At 36.3% G+C, this 27,516-nt stretch overlaps 1 protein-coding gene across 8 annotated transcripts in view; it reads right to left on the reverse strand.

Annotated features, from left to right (window-relative positions):
- Positions 1-27,516, reverse strand: part of eml1 (EMAP like 1) — a 50,063-nt gene that overhangs the window by 16,000 nt on the left and 6,547 nt on the right. For 3 of the 8 annotated variants that reach the window (XM_089120420.1, XM_089120419.1, XM_089120418.1), the window contains exons 2-4: positions 6,640-6,822; positions 2,589-2,718; positions 607-648 (exon numbers count right to left, since the gene is read on the reverse strand). In XM_089120420.1, the coding sequence (XP_088976546.1) occupies positions 607-648; positions 2,589-2,718; positions 6,640-6,822 (355 nt within the window). Of the gene's footprint in view, positions 1-606; positions 649-2,588; positions 2,719-6,639; positions 6,823-15,397; positions 15,569-20,496; positions 21,389-27,516 lie in introns of those variants that run through there. The other 5 variants (XM_039668783.2, XM_039668774.2, XM_089120422.1 and 2 more) reach the window with 4 other exon arrangements.

Raw genomic sequence — 27,516 nt, forward strand, 5'->3', positions numbered from 1 at the left:
TTTCTTTTCTGTGACATGTTCATGCCCTGATTTGCTGTCTCTTTGCATTAGAAAGGAGTGAACTGAGCCTGGGGTTCCCTTTAAAACTTGTCAACAAAAGAAAAGACCCCATCAGCAGTCCACTGGTTGCCAGGCTCAAGTCTAATCCAGACTGCAGGGCTAAAGTTCATTTGGCCCAGCCATTGGCGGATGGTGTTATCCCATGTTAAATAAGCTGCAGGATCTTCATGCTTTGTGAGGCTTTTTGTCAATAATGGCACTTCAGGCAGACAAGCAAGTGGGTATAGAGTTAGTCTATAGACTGCACAGGTCTCTCGCTTCAAGGCATGATGGAAAAAGAAGCTTTACAGGCTGCATTGAAAGAGTGCTTGAAGAGAAGCTAAGAAAAAAACAACAACACATGTCCAAGCCAAATAGTGCCCAGTTTCACAAGTATCTCCCAGTGCAGTGGTACTTCCTGTGGGATCCCCAAATCACTTTCATAGACTCTGTTGCTAGGGTTTTAAACTATTCTTGAATAATGTTTTTTTTATTATAAAAATATCAGAAGTCCACAGCACTTTTGAGAAGATTCCGGATCCTTTTGCCAAAAAAAAAAACTCTCACCTGTAGGGTGGCCTTAGAAGAAACCTGGGCAGATGGGACAGACTAGAACATGCAACAGATAGGAAGAAGGGGAGGGACAGAAAGGTCGCACAGGATGACAAAAACATGTGACAGACACTACAGTTTACACTCACAAACAAAGACAAGCAGGGGGTTGTATCTCATAATAACAAACGTCTGTTTATTCATTAATTTGTCTGCATGATGTGTACTTATTAAACAAAGAAACACTGGTGCTGCACAGCTGGAAAGTTCACGAGAGTGACTATTTCGTGAATATCACCCTTATTGTAATTTAGATTTTTATAGTGAGTGAAGTATTTTTAACCTAGTGAATATCATTAAATCCGAATTGGCTAATGGATTTAAGAAATACAAATTATCTAATTATTATTCATGGCTTCCTGATGTCATTCTAAAAATATTACACTTAATTAAAACCATGTTATTTGCTATTTCATTTCACATTGTGAAATATATTACCATTCAAAAGTTTGGGGCCAGATTTCTTTTTAAAATAAATTAATACTTTTATTCAGCAAGAAAGCATTAATATAATCAAAAGTGACAGTATAGTTTTACAAAGGATTCATATTTCAAATAAATGCTCTTCTTTTTCACTTCCTATTCAAAGAATCGTGAAAAAACAACAAGTTTTTTTATGTGCTAATTTGAACTTGTTCTCCGTCATCTGAAACCTGGTTGCACTGCATTGCTTCCTACATCACAATGACTCCCTTGAGAACAGGTTCTTTCAGGTTTTGCGTTTCTGATAAAGACGTGAGCTGACCTTTATAAGACAAAACCATGCACTGATATCTTTGTATTTGAATGTCTATTATAATACTGAAAGCTGATACAGCTCTGAAACAGCAAAGCAATGTCGGCAAATTTCATCTCCACTGTAGAATGAAAAGACTGCAAATGATTTTAACAATCTTATCTTTATTTCTAAATTAAAAAGGAGATTAAGCCTTCAGTCATTTATGGTTCAACCAGGCAAAGAAAACACAGATATTTGTAGTCTGACCAATGATGAATTGACTATATGAATCTGAAACATACACACAGACATACAGAGGGGTCTGACAAGGAACACACCAATAGGAACATTTTGGCCGATACCGATAACCGATACTTCTTCATATTTGAAATCCGATAACCGATATATTATATTATTATATACCGATATGTAGTCCCAAGCACACAGTTATGATTTACTCATTATAATTTTATGTAGCCTATATGACAGACTTGTGCTTCATATGTTGCACTTAACTGTATTTTCCTTTTTTGAAGTGATTCCAATCATATTTCAAGCAACTGAAAACCATTGTGGTGAACAGTGTACACCTGAAGAGTCTCAGCTGAATAATATAATCAATTATTTATCAGCAAAATGTTCTTATCAGACCGATAACTAACATAAAAAAATGGACATATATCGCCCGATACCGATATGCTGGCCGATATATCATTTATTCCTAAAAATATGAACTGATTTCAAAACATTAAGCATCATACACTTGCTGACTTTATACAACAGAGAAAAGCTAGGCATCATACAGTTCACAACAGAGGGTCACACACTACCAGATTTTCAAGTCGTAAACACAACAAACTCATCCTCACTTCTAGGAGACTTCTGACAATTGAAAACTATGTTCTAAATTTGGCTCAAAATATCAAACAAAAAGTCTGAAGCTAAAAAAAAAGATTCTGTGCCCATCATAAGGGATTTTCTGTGGAATCTGTCAACTGATCTCCACAGGTCAAAGTAAATCTGGCTTTACTTTTAATCAGGTCAAAACCTCACCAACTCAGAAGGTGCATGAAATAAATCACCTGAACAACAATGAAGAGGAAAACAGCAGAACTTGTGGTGCACTCCAATCTGCAGACTCCCTGCCTCTAACTTTCATCTACACTGCAAATTTGGACAAAAATCTGGACAAAATGTATTCCAGCCTTTAGACTCTCACCTTTTGGTTGCTGGTGAGTTATTGTCCTTCTTGGAGCTCGAGGGTGATGGCAGTGTGCCGCCCTTCTTCGACAGACCAGTACCATTATTGATTGTGGGTCTCAGGGGGAGGGCTGCAATCATTGGTCTAGCTGAAAGATGAAAAGACACATGGATAGAATTACACATAGCACTGCAGTCAGATGTTCACTGTCTGTTGTTTCTGTTCTTTTTGTAAACTAGCTCCAGTTTATGTCAAGCTTTTAATAGCTAACTTTACACTCACACCGTCCTGTGTGAGAAATACTTCCTATTGAAAGTGAGTGGGACATATAGAGGGACTTGTCCCTTTTGTTTTAAGTGACTAATATGTTTAATCACGTCATAGTCATGAACAATCATTTGACACTTTATAGTTACTTGAATGTGGTATTAGGGAAGGGACACTCTCATTCTAGAGAGCATCTGATTGGACAAAAATCTGTGAAGTGCAGGATGAGTCATCATTCTTGCTCTGTTGTCCCAAAAGAGATATACAATGTATTTAAAAATAATTTTGAGGGAAAATCTTTTATTTTGAGTATAGTAGCATATAGATTTGTATTTAAAGAGTTTTCATTAGGTTATTTTATATATACACACATAACCATTCGAATGTTTGGGGTCAGCAAGATTTTTTTTTTAATGTGTTTTTGAGTATGATGATTCAACGCATTCTCATCTTTTAACGTCATATAGAACGCTATTTGACAAAACGGCGCTATACTATGCACATGGCACCCGTTATCGTTAATATAACACGTGCTGTGAGGGCTAAGTTTGGGTGTGGGGTAGGGTGTGCGTGTCATATTCATGCTAAAGGATTTATAACGTCTTGGGTTCGCGTGTTATATTAACGATAAAGGGTGCCATGTGCGTAGTATAGCGCCGTTTTTGCATATAGCGTTCTATATGACGTTAAAGGATGAGAACGGGCTGGATAATTTGGTACTAAAGAAACATTTCTTATCATCAATGTTGAAAAAAGTTGTGATGCTTAATATTTTTGTAGAAACTAAGATTCTTTGATGAATAGAAAGTTCAAAAGAACATCATTTATTTAAAATAGACATCTTTTGTAACATTATAAATGTGTTTACTGACGATTTAATGCATGTTTTGATCAATTTAATGCATAACCTAAAAAAACGTTAATTAACTATTAATTTCTTTTAAAAAAAAATAATACTGACTCCAAACTTATGAATGGTAGTGTATATATGAAACATTAATGGACTTCACAGTAAACATTTCCAGATGTAAATTCAGTCAATTTAGGATAGGAAGAAGCAGAATTCCCGAGTAGGTTTTTTCTTGCTTCCTCGTACTGTCCTGCAAGAGGTTGAGTCATGAATAGACCCCATTAAAATGCAGTTGTGGTTTGCAAAAGTCTTAATTAATAGTACATCCACACCTGCAGTCTACCTCCGGATGGCATAGATTTTATTTAGCCTTTATTTACTCAATTCCATGAGTCTGCATTATTAAATATTCATCACATCAGAGCTGCTTGAATGTGTGCTGAATGTGTAGGCAGCGACACAACGATAGTTGAAAACTGAAAAGAAAGAATGAGGCAAAAGTGCAAGTGAGAAATAGAGGAGAATATTTTGTTTCAAAGACATCAGCCTGCATGGTGCATGAAGGATTTTGCAGAAGCAAAGCATGACTCATCTTGCACACACTTCAAACGGGCAGAGGAACGGATAAACTGAACATGAGCTGGGCAAAGTAGAGCTAATCTAAGCGTTTCTTTAACGGTTTAATGGAGGAGACTTGGACACCAGGTTGACATTTGGTAGCACAAACACAGTCTGGCTAATTAGTGTCTGACACCAAAGCAGAAGTGTGTTTCAAATCTTTGAGGCGGTAAAGACATGTGACAAGTATCTAGTTTATCCTACAGTTCAAAGGATTATGTGGATGTAGGAAAGCCTTGAAAAGAAATCACCAAACAATCATTTTTTTTAGAGAGAGATATTAAAATGGATGTGGTAGATTGTCAATCGAGCATTAAAGGGTTAGTTCACCCTAAAATGAAAATTCTGTCAGTATTTACTCACCCTCATGTTAAATCTGAGAGCTCGATCACTCCTCCATAGGCTTCTTAAGGGATCAAAACTGGCCGGCACTACATGAAATCTCACAGCCCACAGAGAAGGAAATGAATAGTTAAATAAAGTCGTTATTTTTGTTTGTTTTTCGCACCCAAAAAGTATTCTCGTAGCTTGATAAACTTAAGATTGAGCCACTGTAGTCACTCAGACTATTTTAACTATTGTCTTTCATAATTTTTGGGCCAGCCAGTTTCGATCCCTTAAGAAGCCTATAGAGGAGTGATCCAGCTCTCAGATTTAATCAAAAATATCTCAATTTCTGTTCCGAAGATGAACGAGAGCCTTACGGGGTTGGAACAACATGAGGGTGAGTAATTACTGACAGAATTTTCATTTTTGGGTGAACTATCCCTTTAAATGTAATCAGAACTGCAGTGTTTGTTAAGCACACTATCAAGCATCTTAAAGTGTTAATCTCACTTAACACACACAGTATGTGAGGCAGGACTTTGTCACACATGCTGTGAAATACATGTGACATTAGAGATGCACAATATATCAATGATCTTAAAAGTATCCGCCCATATTTGTGTTTTTAAATACTGTATCTGAATAGGTTGACATTGAAAGAAATATTGGAATTTTTAAAAGGATTTTTTTTTCATTTATTTTATTTTCCTACTGTACATTATGATGATTTTTGATGATTCAATTATGTGAAAATTCATTCACTTAAAGGGTTAGTCCACAAAAATATGAAAACTTTTTTATTATTTAATCACCCCCATGTCGTTCCAAATCTGAGTTACTTCTGTGAAACACAAAAGAAGATATTTTGAAGAATGCTGGAAACTAAACAGTGATGGTTCCTATTGACTGTTTGATTGCATTTTTTGTCCATAAATAGAAGTCAATGGAAACAAAAAACAACGTTCTTGCTAAAATACCAATATTTTTTTAAATATCTTCTTTTACGTTCCACAGAAGAAAAGGAAGTCATTCAAGTCATTTTGATCGGACTATCCCTTTTGTTGTAATTTAGTGAATGCTGTCTTTGTTTAATTAAGAACTGTGTTTTTTTATATATATATGTATTTAAAAGTAAGCCATTCAGGGTTCTTTTTTGTTTTAATCTTTACATAGTTTGGAATCGTATTCTTTGCACATTATTTTTAATGTCCTTTTAGGTCAGATTGGTACCATAAAATATATGGGTAACAGTGTATTATTAAATTAACAATAATCTAGATTAATAAATGCTTTAAAATTGTTTATTGTTTTCTTTATACCTAATGCATTAAATTATGTAAAAAAAAAAATCGAATCTTGTTTAAATTGTTACCAGCATTTGATTAATAACAATTTACACTAAATTACTGCTTTGCATATTAATAAACACTCAGTAAACCAACATGCCTTAATTACAAATTAATACCAAAATGAATGTGATTTAGATTTAAAATAAAAGATTATGGACTATCAATATCAGCCAAAATGGCTATATCAGTGCATCCTTAAGTGAAATAAAACTCAGTCCTCAGTGTTCATGCATTTTGAAGCATGGTGAAGAACAGTTCCAGTGTCGTAACTGAAACACAAGCCCCACTCCCTACCTGGCTTCCCAACACTCCTGTCAGAGGAGGGAGAGTCTCTCCTCACTGCTGCTTCTAAACACGTTCAGAGTCACAGTATGAGAGAACAGTTGAAGGCAGGGAACAGGAGGATAGGAAAGTAGAGAAGATAGGAAAACGAAGAGCAACATGAGAGAAAACTGCAGCCGGAGCACGGATGGGATGGAGATGAAAACAAGAAAATGGCACACAGGTGGTTTCCAGTGAGGCTTATAGCAAACACTGAACACTTTCTAGCAAATCGGGTGAGATAAAATGCAAAGCCAAAATAAACAAACAGCACAATCTGGAATCTCTCGGACTTTCCACCAGATGAGGTGACAAAGGGTCCAGTTTTATGTGGTACCTTTGGTTGGTCCTTTCCTGCTGAGCATGGCCTGCTGCTCCTCTGAGATGTTCAGTCTCCTCACCACATCAGCCAACGCCGACTTGAGCAGCTGAATCTCATCCTCCTGCATCTGAACCCGCTGCTCCAGAGAGGCGATCCGGTCCGTCACCTCCATACTGCTCGCTGCCGAGGCACTGTCATCTATAACATACAAAAAAACCTCTAAAATTAACTAAATTAAAAAATGAAGGTGTGTTGCTTTGAGGCACCACAGGATCATAATGAATAATAAACAAATGAATTAATAAATGAATAATGGTTAATAAAATATAATGTCCCCAGAGCCCAGTACATAGTATTAATGGTAACACTTTACAATGAGGTTTCATTAGTTAACTACTTTAGTTAACATGAACTAAGAATGAACATTACTTCTACAGCATTTATTAATCTTAGTTAAGGCTAATTTCAACATGCTCTGATATATTATTCAAATCAAAGTTGTATTTGTTAATGTTAGTTAATGCACTGTGAACTAACATGAACAAACAATAAACTGTATTTTGATTAACTAGCATTAACAAAGATGAATAAATACTGTAGTAATGGTTTAAAAGGTTCCCTTTCGATGCGGTTCACTCGTACTGTGTTGATAGATGCAATGGAAACCCAGTCCAATCGTGCCATGCTTAGAACTGAGAAACAACAACTGATCTGGGCCCTGGCCCATGGGCGTTCGAGTAAGGGCCCAAGGCTCTCTCACGCACTCATTCTCTCTCTCTCTCTAGATAACTGTTTGCTAAGTGATTAGACAGCTTTGTAAAATCAGCGGTATTAAACGTTAATGAAAACTAGTGCTTTCAACCCTTCCCTGTGAATGACATCTTCATTAATTATACACAGAGAGGAAGCAGCTGGCAATTAAAACAATAAAAAAGTTGTAAAACTGAACTGTGTTGTTTTTTTATATATATATTTAAAAGCAAGCCATTCAGGGTGCTTTTAGAAAAATCTATATTTTTACATCAGTTGGAATCTTCTTTGCACATTAATTTTAATGTCCTTTTAGGTCAGATTGGTATGAAATATGTGGGTAACAGCGTATTATTACGTTAACAATAATCTAGATTTGAACAATAATCTAGAACAATAATTTAGATTGCTTAAAAATTCTTGTTTCCTTAATACCTTATGCATTAAATAATGTTAACAAATTGAACAAAGTTGTAAAGTGTTACCAGCAATTGATTAATAACAATGTACACTAAAATGTCTTGACTTTGAAATAACATTTAGAAATAGTGTTTAAATTATATGAACTGATTCATAGAGAGTGTGACCTGAATTATAAAAATGCAAACTATGAGTCAAATTAGTAATTGGCAGATGGCAAGCTTCAGGCAAAAAAAAAAAAAAAGATAGTTTTGAAACTCAAATTTAGATAAGAACCTTCCACTGCAAACATTAAATCACTCAATGTTTCCTTACCCCAACTGAGCTAATTATACACTAACACACACACACACACACATCAGCTCAGTGCATTTAATGGCCTCCAGCATTTCACTTAAAATTCAGTTGCTCGCCCTGCAAAAATGATCATAGTCATTAATGTTCAGCGGTGATTAATCGCCTCCTGAATATAAGCCTATTTATGCAACACTGTTTCACCAAGTCAGGATATTCAGATAACCCTTAGATTTATACTTACCTGCACAAATCTGCAGACCTTACCCCTGTGTATTTGGAAAACTTTCTCAATTTCCCAAATCCCAACATTCAAAAGGCTTCTATTGGCGAATCACTGTGAGCTTTGTTTTTTAAAACTGCACTAAAGCTTTTTATGAGTGCATTATGAACAAAGGAACATACAATGTGGATTCGTATACACACACACACATCAGCCGCAAGACAGAACCTAATAAAAAATGACTACAAATAATTAGAGCTGCAAATCATGCTGTTTGCATAGAAATTGCCTCTTTGATGGATGAAATTAATCACTGATTGAAGCCTTTACACGGCTTCGTCTTTTCAAAAGCTCCGTGGGGAGTTATTCTGTTTTTTCTTCAAGCACAAACCCAGTTTGCAATTGTTCTGAAGCCACTGGTGGCATAAGCTAATAACCAGCACAATAAATGACGGTCACATCTGCTCAAAGCCTAAAAGAGCTTCTAGTTCATTTGATAATTGCACAAAATAATACTGCACTTCACAAAAGCGCACCAGTACGGTCAATGATAGAGCATGTAAACACACACATATATTTAATTATATTGCTGGTAAACACTAATGCTCTGCAGTGAACTTCTCAGCGCATGACTGCAGGTGAGCATCAGGGAGCGTGCACTTCGACCACATTAAAAAGCATTAGCGCCGGGAATATATCAGTGCAGCATGAATGGACACAAATTGCAATTCTTGTTGCTGTTCTTTCTGTAAAAACAGCAGGATTGGCAGGCATCCGTATCTCCTAATGCGTTTCAGAAATCAAATTAACTGCTAAGATTGAGGATGCACTTCCCTTGCCATTGTCTCTCTATCTCGGTCTTTCTCCCACTTCCTCTGAATTCAATCTTGTTTTGTTTCATTGTGATTGGATTGGACAACAGCCCATCTCTAGCTTGATGTTCCACTGGATGTTAGATATCGCATCACTAGCTAGATCTCCTCCAAACTGTTGTTAGTTAAACTCCCAACACTGAACAGCTTATCTTGAACTATTATCTGGTGATTATAGAAGAACCCACCAAAAAACTAAAAAGTTAAAAAAGAAGAGTTTATGCACTGAAAATGTTGACATATGCCCTAGCTGAGAAAAACAGCAAATTATAGTAAGATTATTTTTAGTCAGATCTTTTGTAGGTATGTAACTGTGGAGGATATGGTGCGCAACAGATACTGAAAAATGTCCTATATGTTGTAAAATGTAGTACCGCCGCTTTTTATGCACAGAGTTCACTGATGCCTGCAAATTTTAGGCCTCTACATTGAGTATGTGTGACCGCAAATTCAAAAGCAAAAGTGAAAAATTGTGCATTCAAATTCCTTAGACATCATGGTAATAGGTGTTTTGTTTCTGACATCCTTTAAAATGAGAAAAGAGTGAAGAATTTTCAGATTCTTTGAGAAATGACTTGATGAGCAGTGTATATTATGAGAAAATGGCTTTTGACATTGAATGCATGCAAATCTATTGTAGGAGACCTCTAAAACAAAATTAGTAACCTTTAAAATGGCATTGTAGGGGCATTTTAATTAATCAGAGGATCTCACAAAATTAGTATGAATGATTTGTTTCATTCGGAAAATATTAGAGAGACTTACTTTATTTGGGCTTAATTGTGTTAACATCAACATAAGATTGTGTAGTCAGAGATGGTCTATTGTCAGATCCGTCACTAGGAAAGGCTCAATCTTATTTCACTTCAGACAGTTTGGTGCAATTGAAGTCAAATGCAATATCTGTACCTTCTATTTTCTATCGTCCTAAGAAAGGGAGACAGAACTGATCTTATACAGATAGACATTGCCAAAAGATTGATTGTGATCTTACTGCACACAAAATGAGATGGAAACTGAAGTGCAATTCGTGACCCACTGCCCTAGGCACAGACATTCCTTCAGTCTTTTAAAACCACTGCAAAGAATTGAAATGTAAATTGAATCCACACTGCTAGGAGAAAGTCCAGGAAGCTGCAAGATATGTAGCTAAATCTGCTATAAAGTAACAACCAATGGACACAAACTTTAAAAGCTGCGCTTTAAATTCTGATGAATACATGGTTCAGGTTTATCAGAAAATTAAATGTAAACACTAAACTAAAATAGATTGTCATTGCTCAAAAACTAACTAAAATTAAGTAAAATAAAATGTAAATATTATGTTTAGTTTTAATTTTTGGTACAACACAAAAAAAGAGAATGTTATACCTTTAAAGTCAGCTTTGAAAGAAATAAAACCTGAAGGAATGAAACTGCTGTATTAAATAATTATTAAATGATTAGCTTCTAAATACATTTCTAATTTTAATTAATGTAAGATAACAAATCTTTGAAAAAAAAAACATACCTGTCACAATCTGACATTCAAAAAATAATGCCAATAAAGCTGATTTGAATCTGTGAATAATATAGCATTTAAAAAAAACGACATAAAAGGCAGGGCAAAAAGTGTTTGTGGATTATCAAAGCAAAGCGGACTCCCTTTAATGTCTCCCTCAAAGTGCTTTGGCTGATTAATAATGCATATCTCTGGTCTCTCTTTGAGTCTGAACCAACCAGCTGACTCACTTAAACCCTGTGTCTGCCCATAAATGAGTCTCAACAGAAGCAGGGAGCAAATATTTATAAGAATTATCATTACTGACAGTGAATCTGATCAGGTTTCTTCTCGTTAGAGGCTTGTCTATCCATAAAACAAAGGCAAATCTACTCTAATACAATGCATGTTACATTATATATATTTCAAGTTGTGGTCACATTAACCATTGCTCTGGAAATTTTCACAGGCAAAATTCTCTATTTTTAATAGGAATCCATCCAATCTGAAATTTCACATCAGGGTGAAAGATTTCCCCTCACTGATTTCACAACAGGTTCAAGTTGACCAACAGAAAGCTGATTGGTTTGTCGGATTTCTGTGTCAGCGGTGCTTCATACATCGCTACACTATTGACAATACAATGGACCTTTTTTGCTCGCTAATGTGACCACACCTTAACGCACAATCCAGGAAAAAGACACCACCTTTTTTAGGCTACTTCACATATCGCTCGGACATATGTGCTCTGTTTCAGAGCCTAGGTAGCTTATTTATCCTGCCTTCTATAATACGATATTTTAACCAAATTCCAATCCCAGAATGCATTGTGATAAGCTCATTGAGAAATAAGTACAAGATAGCAAACAAGGCATGTTAATGTGGATTATAAACATATTTCATTCAATACTACTAACAACATTTAGCAAAATACTTTTCCTTATTATAAATATACATTCTAAACTTTGAAATACATTGTAAGAATTATAGAGAAAAATACGAGATAAATAAATTAAACATGTTGAGCTGAAAATATTTATGTACAAATACTGTATATAGTGGCTATTCTGTCTATATATATATATATATATATATAATGCATAAAAAGATATGTTTTGTCTTATGGGGCACCTAACTAGGTTTTGTACAGCCTTTGTGTAAGCAAAATACATCTGGTCTCAGTGAGTATCAAAGTGAATCCTCTCAGAGCTTTCACAAACAATTCTCATCAACGATTTGGCCTTTGAGATTTGCCTCTTACATAAAGAGTTCATGCTGAGAGACACAGGGAGAGTCTATGAGAGAAAGTGAGTAAAAGGTTTATGTGTGCTTTAAGAGGATTACAACCGCCTGCTTTCCCCAACCGCTTTGTTTTTGCAACCTTAGGTCATAGATCCACGGTCAATTCATTGAGGACCCATCTGGACCTGATAATAGTAAAACAGTGCATTGTCTCGAGGTGTCAGTGATTCAGAGATGATGACTGGACTGTTATATAACCCAGCACAGACACAAACGAAGCGAGAGCGTTTGCTGCCAAACTATTTCCCGGATTACAGGTACATAATGAGGACAAAAGATAATAAATAGGCCTTTGAGATAAAAATAGACACATGAGATGATGCCAGAGACCTCCCTCGTGACCTCCGGCTTGGAAAGAATAGAAGAAAGCAGTGGAGAGGTGATGAGCAGAGACAAATTGTCCCCATGAGACAGCCAGACTTTCAATCCATCTGACATCAGCAAAATCTTCCTTCAGGTCAAGCTGTAATCAACCTATTAAAGCCGACAGCTTCTCCGTTCAATTTTCAAATCCCTCGTTTAGGTTTTTATCGTGTTGCTATATGGTTGTGATATTTTGAGTTGTTTTAGTCTGATGCTATGTAGTTGCTAGAGACCTTAGCATGTTGCAAAGCTGTTGCTGGAGGGGATTTCAGACTGGGTCACAACTTTTGGCTTATTTAGCATGTTGCTATGAGGTTGATAGGCCATTCTGGGTGGTCCCTGCGTTCAAAAACAGCAAGATGCAGCACAGCAAAACACACTGATTTTTTAAAAGTCAAACTCCTTTTAACTTGACACAACATCTTAAAAAGGTTTTAAAAAAATGGAGAATCTTCACAGAAGTCAAAGACTTTCGTGCATATTAAAGTCAACATAAAAATGAAAATTCAATTCTAAATGCATGTTATTGCATAAAGCATATGTTTGACATGTCAAAAATGTCATAATTCGATCTTCCGCTTAAACAACAGTCTTCTCTTCTCTCGGGTGACGTTTGCCAGACTTCTCAACTCATTTAAACTGCAAGCTCGCATTCAGATCTGCATCCATCCAGTCCCGCCCTACATTTTTTTTTTTCAATCTGTTTCACTTGGATGTACATGACAACACGGAAGAAAAGGTCTGTTGCTCCTTCCATCACATTGTGATTTTTAAACAGAAGAACAATTTGAAAAACAGTGCAGGTAGACTCGAAAACATGTCCAGTGTGGATGGCCCCTGAGCAAGCACCACTCATGAGAGTATATTGGGAATTATGAAAAGAGGACAAAGAGTAGATGGCTTGCCAAATAGCTCTATCTTTCTCCCTCTCTTTCATGCACTGCTTACTAAAAATGCCTACAGAAGCTGTTAGCCTGCTGCCAGAACCTCGCCAGCATGTGTAAGACAGGCGGCAGAAGCTAAATTGGTTTACGTGTGTGTTCATTAATCACACACAGCCTCCATCCCCACAGAGAGACTCCAGACAGGACCGAGTCAGTGACAAGTGATGCGGAGATGCCCGCAGTCTTGTTCCCAGTTAATCTCCTCGAGGCAGCCGGGGAAGCAGAGAAAACAACTTTGTGTGAACCGCAGAGGCAGGGTGATACCACTGGCTTGAAATCAAAGAGGGGGGTGTTCTAGAGACGACGACGCTCGAGCCCCAAGCCTCGCTGTTGGGATGCAGGAAGCGTTTGGGCTAAGAGAGGATTAAAGGAATACTGAGCCGATCCTGATCAGTGGTTATCCCTGTGTCCCGGGAGAAAGTGCGCAGGCTTAACACGCTCTGATGTATGGGTGCATGAGACTATGAACAGAGCTTGTGTGTTGTTTTGGGATCAAACCAGCTAAATGTTGGTGTCCTACAAATGAGTTGCTGGCCAGAGATGAGACGTAGCTCAGCAGTTTAATGTGAACACGGCCAAATATTAGATGAAAAATTATTTTGGCATGGGCTGCATTTTCCCAAAAGCATCGTGCCACCAATATGGCTCTTTGATCTACTTTTTATCTACAAAGTCAGGATGCTTTTGGGAAACACTGATATATCTGGCCGATATATCGGTCTATCACTCATAAAACTCAATGTACAAACTACTTAGAAATTTCTATTAATGTTTAACAAATGAAGCCCATTGATTATTTTCACAGTCTAACACTGTTGTTCAAAAGTGTGGGTTCGTATTTTATGCTCAAGACATTTGATCAGAATGAATTATTAGAACATAGTTATGTCCATTATTATTTAAAGGGATAGTTAATTTTTGATATGTTTTAGCTTACATCTTGGACGTGACTGTGATTACAAGAGGTAAAAACGATATAAATACTGTTCGTTTTCTCACACAAACCGCTCGTTTCGTGTCTTAGGCCATCAATGTGAACTTACATTTACGAGTCATTGAATCATGTTTAATCTGGACTTCTCTGTGCATGTTCTTTGAGGTGGACCCCATAGACCTCCATTATATAACTGATAGACACAAACGGTTTGACCTAAAAATATTAAAATTGAAAATACTGTGGAAACAAAGACACATCTTGGATGCACTTCAGGGTAAGCTAAAACATATCAAAAATTAATTTCAAAGTGAACTATCCTTTTTAAGACGATGTTTTAGTTACAGTTAATAGTACAACTGACAGTTGGAAGTTTCTGACAGATGTGAAAATGTGTAAAAGGTAATTTATAAATGATTTGTGGGTAATTATACAACATGCTGGAAACATTCAAAATGCTTTTTGCATATTCATTATACTAATTTTACAGAATGAAGTTTATTTTACTGAAAGACGGACATATTTGTCTTGTCAAAAATGTTACATTCGGCTGTCAGAAAATCAAATACATTTTTTGCCATGAAAGGAGTGGTTTTGATGCACAAACTTGTTTTTATTATCTCTTATAACAAAAATATTTTATTTAAACCCATGAAAATGCAGATCCTGATTTAAATAGTGAAAAATCACCATTTAAACCTGTGATTTATGAGCCACGGTGTCTTCACTGATTGCTGCAACTCATTTTTATTTTAAATCTTTTTGTGAAAATTGCCCAAGAAGTTACGATTTTGTTCTCTTGAACACATGGCATGGAAACGATGCTTTAATCGCAAATGTTTTAAGCGATATTGCACTTTAGCACATAAGTTAAATACACAACTTTGGATAGCTAGTAAAATGTTATAGTTAAACTTAAAGCCAACATAAAGAAAGCTCCAAATGACTCCCTAACCACATGCTCCTTGAACATTTCGACATACTAATTAATGATGAAAGCCCACTCGCTCAGTCACAGGTGACCTTACTGTCAAACACAGTAAGGAACGACACACACAACCCTCCGAACAACAAAACACTTATCTGACTCCATGTTTAATCAAGCCAAGGCCTCTGTTTATGGGACCCACCCTGTGGCAGACCCTCTCAGTCCAGCACAGTCACCATAGAGATGAAAACACAAAAACCGACCTGGAAAAGGCACGCTGGAGTAGAGCAGAAACCGCTGGTTGTGCTGACTCATGCTCTCCTGAGAAATGGCACAAACGGCGGGGAGCTCTGGTGGCAAACGAGGCAGGGAAGAAGGGAAGGAGAATTTAGAAGGAGTCGCAGAGAGTCTGACTGAGAAAAGTAGGGCAGCATTAACTCATGGCTGGCTCTGCTTTCCCGCTTCTGACACAATGCTCTTTTCAGTGTGCTTGAAAGCCAGGGCTTTCTTCTCCTGCAGAACCCAGCACATTGTGCACACATAACAAACAGCCCAGAACAGTGGGTGGTGGGGGTGGTTTAAATAAACTAAAGTGTTGTTCTTAGGGTGGGATGCGGATGTCGTGTGGTAATGACACTGGATGTTACATGCGGAAATCATATGTCAAGCCCCTGCTCAGCACAACTGAGCTGATGGAAAACAGAAAGTGTGTCAGTGTAGTACAAATCTATTTCCTTAATTGAAATAAACCTGAAATAAAACATAAATGTTTACTTCAACTTGAAACAATTTAAAGGGATAGTTCACTTTGAAATTAATTTTGGATATGTTTCAGTTAACCTCAAGGGCATCCAAGATGTAGGTGTTTTTGTTTTCACAGTATTTTCAATTTTAATATTTTTAGGTCAAACCGTTTGTGTCTATCAGTCATAAAATGGAGGTCTATGGGGTCCACCTCAAAGAGTATGCACAGAGAAGTCCAAATTAAACATGATTCAATGACTCGTAAATTTAAGTACACATTGATGGCCTAAGACACGAAACGAGCGGTTTGTGTGAGAAAACGAACAGTATTTATATCGTTTCTACCTCTTGTAACCAGATCACTTGGACGTGGCTGTGGTTACAAGAGGTAAAACCAATTTAAATACTATTCGTTTTCTCACTCAAACCGCTCATTTCGTGTCTTAGGCCATCAATGTGTACTTACATTTACGAGTCATTAAATCATGTTTAATTTGGACTTAATTTGGACAAACATAAATTTGAATATGTTGCCTGAGCATGGCTACTAACTGAAATAAAATAAAAGTTACAAAAAAAAAACGGAAATAAAATAATGCTAAATAGAGATATTTAAAAAATGTAAAAAAAAAAAAAGAAGTAATAATAATTAAAAAATGACAAAAGCAATAACATAATTACTAAAACGTAAACTGAATTGAAAATTTTGCATAAAAATAAAAGCTAATACTATAATAATACTAATAACACTGAAGTGTTTGTATTTTCAAGTATCTTATTTCTTGTACACTCTGTTATGAATAAAAGTACATTGGGGCTTGCATGGCTCTCACCTTCCCAGTGGTGCAAATTACAGTTCTAAAATTTCCATTGGACAATAGACATTCAAACAACAAATACTGAAAAATGCAAGTACTGTATATAATCCCAGAAAGGCTTTTGGCTGGACGACACAACTCCATAAAGTAATGCACCACATTTTGCCATCGCAAAGCATTAGCATATTTTGAAGCAAAATTTGAATAATCCTGTCTGCTTGACACCCCCACAAAGGACTCTTTGTTTTGGAAGCCCTTGAGAGGGAATGAACGAGTGGAATATTCCTCCTTAATGTACAAAAATAGCACAATACTACGCCTTCAGCGGGAATTCTGATGTCACACCTTCAACAATCCAGTTCTCATGACTAAAAGGCCCAATACAGAAAAAAAAATCGTACTGACCCCAACATTTCAAACAGAAGAGTATTTAGAAAATGAAAAACATGCAAGAGAGAGAGAGAGAAGCACTAATAGCTTTGGTTTCGTCAGAAGGCCACGCAGATGGTTTCAGAATTGTTATCAGTAGCGTATGCTAGATAAAGAACCAATGCAAGTCATCTGGGGTCTGCTACATAACAGACAAACAACGGCCATGTCAATATGTCCTATTTAGGGGAGGACTTTTATTATCCCTCAGTCTGCTATTTTTTATGAGACCACTGATCAATAAATAACAGCTCAAGAGCCATAATAATACTAAAGGAAATTGATGGCTAGCTTTGAACAAATCGACAGCCTTGAAAGAGTTATTACTGTGCATCAATATTTACCTCCAAATTCAACTGACAGCCTTGTCAATTTCTTCCAACTGTGGCTCTTATGAATTGGATTAGGTTTTCCAATTTTAACATCCTTGCTGCCAAGGTTGTGGAGAGCTCAAGTTTAGAGGCAAGTGGAAGCTTTTGTTCATGACATTCATTCTTACTCACTTTTGAGTTTTCTTGTCTAGTTAGGTCGGTAACGTGAGCAGGTCTTTAATCCTAATCCTGTTGCACATGCATCCATCAGTGGCTCAAAGGACAGCCAATAAGAAGTGAGAGCCGAGTGCCAAGAACACTTCTTTGGCAGCAGGGGCTGAATGAGACAACAGCAGTCAAAAATACTGGGACGTCTGGAAGAGGTTTAGATGCCAGAACAACGGATATTCTGTTACTGCTTTTGCCAGAACTCATCGCCAATGTTTAATCTAAGGACATTAGGTTATGTTCCCTCCATGATCCTTCAGGAAATAACCAAGATGATGGTCACGTTTTGGCTGAATGAAAACAATCATTTAAAGGTCCATCTTAAAGGAATAGTTGACTCAAAAATTAAAATCTTGTCATCATTTATTCACATTCATGTCATCCCAAACCTTTATCAACATGTGCCAAAACCACATTGGACCCATTTTGGACCCAAAACCACATTGACACATTGGACATGAAGGTAAATAAATGATAAATATATTGTTTTATTTTTGAGTGAATAAACCCTTTAAGACAAACCTTTAAATGACTGTTCAATCAAGCCAAAATGTGGTCATCATCTTGGTTATTTCCCAAGAGATTCTGGATGTCCTTAAAAACTCTATCGAGTCTATCTTGTCCTAAATAAAACAGTAAGCAGATGAGTCTGATGCTGTAAACACTTTAAATGAAGGTTAAATCTAATGCCTATAGAATCTGCCTAGGAAATTTGTTTGCTGACCCAGTATCCCTACATTAGTATGGTTGGCTGACCAGAAACTCGTGAAGCGTTTAAGAACAAATGACTTCATACCAGATCCAGAGCTTCGGCTGAGCACTGTACTGCTGAATGACCTCACCGCAGCGCTCTCCAGCACACCCTCATTCAATTACCCACAGTCCTATGCTGGCCTGACAAGCCAGAATACAGCCCAGCCATCGCAGCAACTCTCACTATCATTCAGTCAAACAGACAAAAAAAGCAGAGCGATTGTCTTTTTTCATTTAAGAACTTGTAAAACACAATGTTCAGAACTGATGAATGAGGAATATAACAGGTTAAAGGGCTGTCAGATCCTGAATGGAAGATTCTTATAGGCGACATGTCTTTTAAGATGATGAAAGAGACACTACAACAGCACAATCTTATCATAATTCCAGTGTAAACTCAAGTTGGTAACCTCAGATGATCTCAATATCCACACTGAATATGAAAAACTGAATACTAAAAACTAAAATCAATAATTTTAAATTTGAAAATAGATATCCATTTTTAGGTTTTGCTAAATATACATTATTACTATAAAATGATTATAATATTACTTAATAATAATACATTTAAATATTAAATTAAATGTAAAAATATTCTTCATAATAAAATGTGAGTTTAAAAAATGAATTCTAAAAGGTTTTTGAATTTTTAGGTTTTGCTAAATATACATTATTTCTATAAATGATTATAATATGAATTAATAATAATACATTTAAATATTAAATTAAATGTAAAAATATTCTTCATAATAAAATATGAGTTTAAAAATGAATTCTAAAAGGTTTTTGAATTTTTAGGTTTTGCTAAATATACATTATTTCTATAAATGATTATAATATGAATTAATAATAATACATTTAAATATAAAATTAAATGTAAAAATATTCTTCATAATAAAATATGAGTTTAAAAATGAATTCTAAAAGGTTTTTGAATTTTTAGGTTTTGCTAAATATACATTATTTCTATAAAATGATAATAATATGAATTAATAATAATACATTTAAATATTAAATGAAATGTAAAAATATCCTTCATAATAAAATATGAGTTTAAAAATTAATTCTAAGAGAGTGTTAGGTGATGATAAAGGTAACCATAATGTAAACAAAGGAAATTAGCATATATATATAGTTTCATATTTGTGTGCTGTATGCATTGATAAATTATAAAATCTCTCACTGATAACTGACATGGTACGAATATTGTGCATGCCTAGAACAAACTAAAAATGAGATGTACTTACTTTTGCAAGCAATTTGAGTAGAGTTACATACAGTAAACCCTGCCCAATTACAGTTCATTAATGTAGAAACTCATGCAACATCATCACATTGATTGTACATAAGCAGGGAGAACTTCAGACTGCTTTCTCTCATGAGGTCTCTTGATACAAGAGATTAATGGTGTATGACAGAACAGTGACATACTTTTATTCATCCTGTAACAAGGAAATCCCCCCTTCTTTTATCATCATCAGCCCTTCGAAGCACCAGCCAGAAAACATACACAATCACATGACTACAGATGACAATCAAGCTGGCAGAACAACAAAAACACCCTCAAAAACGACAACACCTCAACAAATCAAAACGACATCCTCATTCTTTCTCTTGCCGCAAAGGTCTTCGGTTTCATTTTTATGTAGAACGGTGTGATGTAATAAGAGGTAAGAGATTTGTCACTGCATTGTTTCATTCAAAACATAACTGTCTCTCTCAAAAATAACATCAAACACATTCAATCTCAGGAGTGAGTCGAGTGACTAGAGCTTCAGGTACCTAAAACACTTTAAGAATCTTGAAAACATGATATTTCCTTCAAGAAACATTTGCTTTGGGATCATTTCAGCTAGAAGCCAGTAAGAAAAAAAACTGTAAACTGGTATCAATCCTTTTCGAAATGATCCATCACAGTCAAGAGGATCTTGATAATCTTTCTGCCAAAGTTGAGGGACTAAAAAAGGTCAGAAAGGTTAAGTGCAGCACCTGAGGCACCGCCGTCCAACTCCAAGCAACATGTTTACCTAAACTTGAAGATGGACAAGTTCTCAGATTAAAGACAAAAAATGGGTTTACCATTGCAGAACTGCAGCAGTGAGGAGGTGTCATAGAGACTGCTGTAGCTGGAGAAGCCGTCCTCCATTCTCTTCCTCCCGTCTTCCCTTTTTCCGATAACTCCCTGTTACTTTCGCTGGCTGGCCACTGCAGCTCTCTGTCCATTCAACATCCAGTCTTCTTCTGGGGTCAGCCTGCCAGTGTCAGTCACCATGACAACCCATTCACCCAATGCTCGAGTCACGCTAACTCAGACGCTCTCCTTGAATGGGACTCCCAAAAAAAAACAGAAAGTGAAAATATTTATGAAGTTACAAAATGCAGATCTTCTTGTGTACTTTTTCTCTCCCGATCCTTCCTGTGGTGTGTTACTGTTAGAGATCCCCAGAAGAAAAATAAGCCAGTACCGGGCTTGAGCTCTCAGAGGAGTATGTGCGAATGTTGAGAGTGTGTGAGTGTTTGTGTAATGTCGAGGACTCTCCGTTGAGCTTGTCTGTGAGTCCCGGTCTGACAGTGGGGAACAGACCAATCAGAGCACAGGGGGCGGAGTCTCCCTCAAAACATAAATCCTCCCCCTCCAGCTGAGTGAGACTCCACTCTGATGCAGTGGGACAAGCCAGAAGAGGTTTTCTGTACTGCATTAGGGTTGTCCCGAAAATGTGCACACAAGTTAGGGTGAATCGATATTTAGAGTTGGTAAAGGGCTACTACTGATTAAATGTATCTGTGTGTGTTTGGATCCACAGATTCAGAAATTCATTTGTATGTAAACCGTACACCGGAGTAAAGAGGATTATGACTGTGTTGTTTGTGTGGGTGAGGCTAAATTTAAGCTTTCACGTTTCACGAAAGCAAGAAAGACACTGTACTGTGAAAGACACGTCAAGGCTTTGCCATGAGAAAATGATATATAGCACTCAAAAAAACATAAATCATAAATCTATACTACCATTCAAAATTTTGGTCTGTAAGATTTTTAAAAACGTTTAAATCTTATGCTCTTAAATTTTTAATTTTTAATTTGATCAAAAAAAAATCACTAAAACAGTAATTTTGCTAAATATTATTACAATTTAAAATAGCTTCTCTAATTGAATATATTGTAATAAAATATATGTTGATCTATTTTAATAAAATTTAATTCATGATGGCAAATCTGGATTTTCAGCATCATTACTCCAGGTTTAAACGGGTACATGAACACCAAAAACAACAAAAAAGTTATAAAGAACCACAATTTATACAACAGAGTGACAAAATGCAACACATTCTCATCCTAGGGCGTCATATAGTGACGCTTTTGACATTGCGTCTAAATCTGACGCACGTGGCACCCTTTAGCGTCAATATAACACGCTTCGGTTATGGGTAGGTTTAGGTCTGGGGTGATTAATGGCAACTAAATATTTCACTACAACAAAATCGTAAAATGTTGCACAATAATCTTTTTTCTAGTCAGTTCATTAAAATGAATGCCCTAAATAATCTGATATACACTAAAACGAATCAGATTTCCAAATGCCTTATATAAAATATTGAGTTTAGTAAATATTTAGGTAAACATGTTTGAGCAAAGCAGTTCACTTTGTACGCAACGATAAATAGTGACGAATTTGTCACGCTATACCACAAGTAATCAGAAATGTAGATAGCCTATACTGCTATGCTGTTTTGAAAAGCTGTCAAATTACTTAAAAATTGCAGTGAGTTACCCCAACACTGCAGACACAAAAGAAATAAACTAAAGCAGTGCTTTCCACGTGGAGCAAGGTTTTTAGGGATGACCTCACACTTTCCACCCTTTATTATTCCACAATCCAAACAAGCATTGACTATTCAAAGCTTATCTGCCTTCAGACAGACAAAGCTGTCTGGAAGACCATCAAAGAGAAGCCAAGGTTGGCAGAAGAAGAATAAGGATGTATCTCAGTTTTGACTGTGGGTTTTCACAGGGGAAAACCTTTTTTAAATTATTCAGGAGGCAGGCTCATATGGAGGAATATGCATAAAGATGACGACGTGGTCTGTATTTACACATCTTCAAACAGAAAAAACACAGTCAAATTGAAAAGAAGAAGAAAAGCACAGAGAAAGCTAGAAGAGCCTCTGTAAAGATTATTCTCCTGACCCCATCCCCCACCGTGAAATAATGGAAAGTGGACGAGAGCTGTGTTAAATTAGATTTCTGGGGTGACTGTGTTCAATTTGGCCATGGCATTACATCAGAAGCCGAAAAAATATGAAATGATCCAAGGTGGATGATGAGACATTTTCATGTCCCTTTGCTGTCCAGCAGTGCTTCTTGAATCTACAGCATCAGATGGCATATAGTGTTTATTCTCAGGCCCCATTACAGTGCTGACACAGACACTTCTGACTGTTCGCTAAAGATCAAATCAAGGATTAGTCCCAGAAGCAACAGTCCAGTTCTTTTCTGCATTTTCCACATGAAGTGGTCTCTTTCTCTGAAAACATTAAAGGGATACTCCACCGTTTTTTCATATTAAACATGTTATTCCCTTAACTAAGACGAGTCAGTATACCTCTCTCGTCTAGCGCGAGACACTTTGTTAGCACAAAACTAGCCCAGTTCATTCAATATGGGCCAAGTATGCAGCGACCAAACACCTCCACGTTTCCCCTATTTAAATACAGTTACACAAGCAGTGTAACTCGACCTACTGTAGGACGGTGACACAAAATAAAACGTTGCGCTTTTCTAAGCGTGTAAAATGGATATTAACTATATTGCATAGCGAAATACCACAGCAAGTGCTTGGGAGCACTTCGACTTTTATTTTGTGTCACAGTCCTAGGTCGAGTGACACTACTCGAGTAACTGTATGCCTATTTAAATAGGGAAAACATGGAGGTGTTTGGTCGCTTCTCTGCTTGGCCCATATTGAATGAACTGGGCTAGTTAAGTGCTAACAAAGTGTCTCACGCGCCAGAATGATTGAGTGCACGCACTGAGACGACAGTATGTATCAACTCGTCTTAGTTAAGGGAATAACATAGTTTAATATGAAAAAAAGGTCGAGTATCCCTTTAATAACGGGACTTTTGATCATGTCGGCTAATAGTTTTCATTTTAAGTTTGCAATTTTTAATGCCATCGCACCAGCAATACATCGTTTTTGTTTTATAATGTAATTGGTAATGTTGAGCGTGGTTAAATTAGTTAAAAATGCCAGAACATAAAAATATAAGCGCATAAAAATTATTGGAAATGGTTTTTTTGTATTGTATTGTTTCATTATTTTATTTTTTTATTTATTGAAGCAGTTTATTATTTTATAACCTAAATGTGTAGTAAAAGGTTTTATTGAAGGACAAAAATAAAAACTTTTTTATTTTTAACTCTAATCTTAAAGATGCATTAACCAATTCTGGAAGGAACCTTTTTTACGTCAATTTTACTTCTCCACGCACGCTTCATGCACGGATGAATCTGATGATTTGACTGTTTTTGACTGAGTTTACTGTGATCACCATATCAGAGCAGCAGTGACAGCTGAGTATATAAATCATTATTCTAGGCAATGGTGTAATGACATACTTAAATTAAATGTAACAGTGAAAACATTAGGAATACAGAAAAAAACTCAAAACATAACAACTCTATTCAATGATTTCCTTTTCCAAATTGAATTGTACCGGTGACATTAGCATTTTGCTATAGAACAGCAAGTGGTTTTTGATTATTTTTTGGCATCGGCTGCCTGCGTGTTGTTAATCGAGGCCCAGGGCAAACAGAAGCAAATATAGTACAGTGGTGGTGCAGTGAGATTAGGCCCCCTGGAGAGAGACACCAGCTGGGGGAAGGGAGAAGCTCTTCATCATCTCTGTGTAAATCTGGGGATCCCTCGGGTGGCAGCTGGACAGAGCTACACCCTCCCATTGTTCTCCAATTATGCTGGCTACACTTTACGCACACAAACACATATGCACATTTGCACACAAACACAAAATGATATACAAAGCATTGGGGATTGCCAAAGACTGCTACTTTAACATTCCTGCACATCCACAGACGCTTATATTAACCACACTTTATAACTAAGGAAGAATTGCCTCTAAACTATGAGTCTAATGTAAAAAAAGTTTTATATTATAATTTTTTTTCATTGTATTTATTGTATTTGATTTTCCTTTTCTATAAGGCCGCTGAAGTTTTAATTTGCCACGTAACAGATTTTAAACTTTTCTTTTACGTTTCTTTAAATGTATGTAGTTCAAGCTATTGTTAAATAATAGTGAAATATTTCACAATAATATGCATGTAATACATGAAAAATGGTTATAATGTTTGTAATCAGCTGACTTCTTTCCTCCACCAGTAGTACAACTGCATTAGTATGTCATAAGCAATGTCAGGAGGTTGTGCTGATAATCTCAGGGTAATAGACCATGCCAGTGCCTGAGGTTTAGAATAACAGCTGCAGCTTTCTCTCCTCCAATGCCTATTAGTGAATTAACATTCATGTGAAGCACACACTCAACCAGCTCATTAAAACATTTTACATGTGCAAGCTTCTTATTGTATAACAATTTATAATCATAGGCTATAGTGAATGAATGACTCTTTGTGAAGGGAAGATATAGGCCTAATCCCCAGTGACACTGAAATCTCTAGGCCTATAGGTCAATTGCAAAAAACAACGGTCTAATGAAGTTGAAGCTTTCTGAATCACTCTTTGAAATTAAACTCTGAGCTGTCCTACTTTATCATACTGGATAATCTCATGTTAGATTAGCCGTGTTTATTATGACTCTGTCACCAACAGCATCTGCCCTACAGCATTCACACAACCATCAGTCTGAACACTTCCTTACTATGCGTAACAGACCATTAGTTGTCTTGACTTGCAATAAAATGACCAAAAAGTGGGTAACAATGACTACCAGTATTAGAGTAAAATATTGATATACAGTATTACTGGTATGCCAGTATGTTGTACTGAATTTTCTCAAACGTTTATAAATATACATAAAGAAATTAACACTTTTATTCAGCAAGGATGCATTCAGTTGATCAAAGTGACAGTAGAGACCTTTATATTGTTACAAAAATAATATTTTTTTAAATAAATGCAGAGAAAAATGAATGAATCCTAAAAAAATTATTCTGAAGGATCATGTGACACTGAAGACTGAAATAATTGCCAAAGTCAGCTTTGACTCCACAGGAAAAATTATATTTTCAAAAAGTAATATTTCACAATATTACTGTTTTTACTGTATTTTTGATCAATTAAATGCAAGCTTGATGAGCATAAGAGACTTATTTTAAAAATCTATTAAAAAATTGCACTGACACTAAACTTTTTGAATGGCAACAACGAAGCCCTGCTATGGATCTGCGATTCTTGTAACACATAATTCCAATTACTTTCTCTGATTCATGGCTCTTTATGTGACTCTCTGTCTCACATTCATTCTTTCTATCTTACAGTTATCTGCCCCTGAACAGGGATCATCTGCTTTGGGGATTGAAATAGCACTCATGATCCTCCAGGCTGTGAAAAGATGTTAGTTAGTTCATGTCCAGAATTTACTAAGGATTTAGACATCACAATTGCAGACAAACAATGTGTGTTCAACTTCCAAAGCTCTAAAGCTAATCAATTCACATCATTACGAGTCAAAATGTTGGCCAAGCCACAGCGACATCATTTAAATGACATCATACACACAACTGCAGTTAATTTTTCCAATGAAAGAGCACCAGATCAGTGGAAAAAAACAGATCAGCAGAATTAGCAGAACGACTAGCTTTGCTGGGACAAACAAAGTTAGCTTCCCTGCGTCTTTTTTATTTCATTTTTTTTTTTACAGCTTTATACACAATAGAGCCAGACCGATATATCGGCAGGCCGATATTAGGCATTTTCCAAACTATCGGTATCGGCAGTTATAATGGCCGATAAATGAATATTTCAAAAATAAAATTAAAAATAAAAAAATAAAAAATATATTCTTTAATAGCGCGTGCCAGTTATAGCAATGAAACGTATCATCTCTCCTTGGCCTGTTATATTGAAAATGTATGTTTTACACTTTGCAGTATGATGTCATCCATTGCTAAATTATGGCTCATCATAGACTAGCTAACCATAAAACTAGCTAATGCCACTCATCAGTCTTTTCTGTTGTGACAATAAAAGAAACAAGTTTCTTTTTAAAATGCATTATTATATTATTTTAGTTAAAACTATAACTACAAATAACTAATGTTAGGGAAATCTGTTAATGTTTTGTTGCACATTTCTGAAATAATAATTAAAAAAAAAAATATCGGCCGATATATCGGATTTTAAAACCAATAAATTTTTGTATCGGTATCGGCCTTCAAAATCCTTTATCGGTCGGGCTCTTATACACAATAAATATTGCAGTATAATCCTTGTCACTGATCCATATACTCCTCACAAAACAAACACAAGACCGGTCCACCCTGATTAAACATTATAATCTGCATTTCCCAAATCTTTTTCACTTCACTACCGGCCCGTTTGGACTCGTGAAACAGCTGGTGTGGGTGGGAACCTGGGCAACCAGCCATGCGGACTCCCCTGAGACATTATTCTCAACAAACCCCGGACCACCACCTGGTCAAGGCCCTCCTTCCATCACCCCTGTAGTCTGGATGGTACCAGGGAGGGTGGACCAACAGGCAGGCAAATAGGGAGAGGGATCAAGGACATCAGGGACAACGTGTGCGCGCCACCCCCTACTGTTCCCATTCAGATGATGATGTCATTAAAGCTTACATCAGCACTCATAAATTCACTCATGCATGCAGCCAGCACAGTTAAAATGCACTAAATTAGATGAAATCCCCAAATATGATCAGTTTTTATGCGGCCAAACGAAATCAAATATTCCAGACAGCCATGTAGTACGAAAATTAACTATAAACATGAGGTTATATTTAATCTATGTTGGTTATAGGACACATGCGATTCAAATGTTCTTTCCTTCGTGATGATTATATAAGGGTATGTTTTCCTGCTTGCACAGCTCTGTATTCTGTGAAGC

Source organism: Pimephales promelas, chromosome 15, assembly GCF_988280905.1.
Source record: "Pimephales promelas chromosome 15, fPimPro1.hap1.1, whole genome shotgun sequence".
Taxonomy (NCBI): Eukaryota; Metazoa; Chordata; class Actinopteri; order Cypriniformes; family Leuciscidae; genus Pimephales; species Pimephales promelas.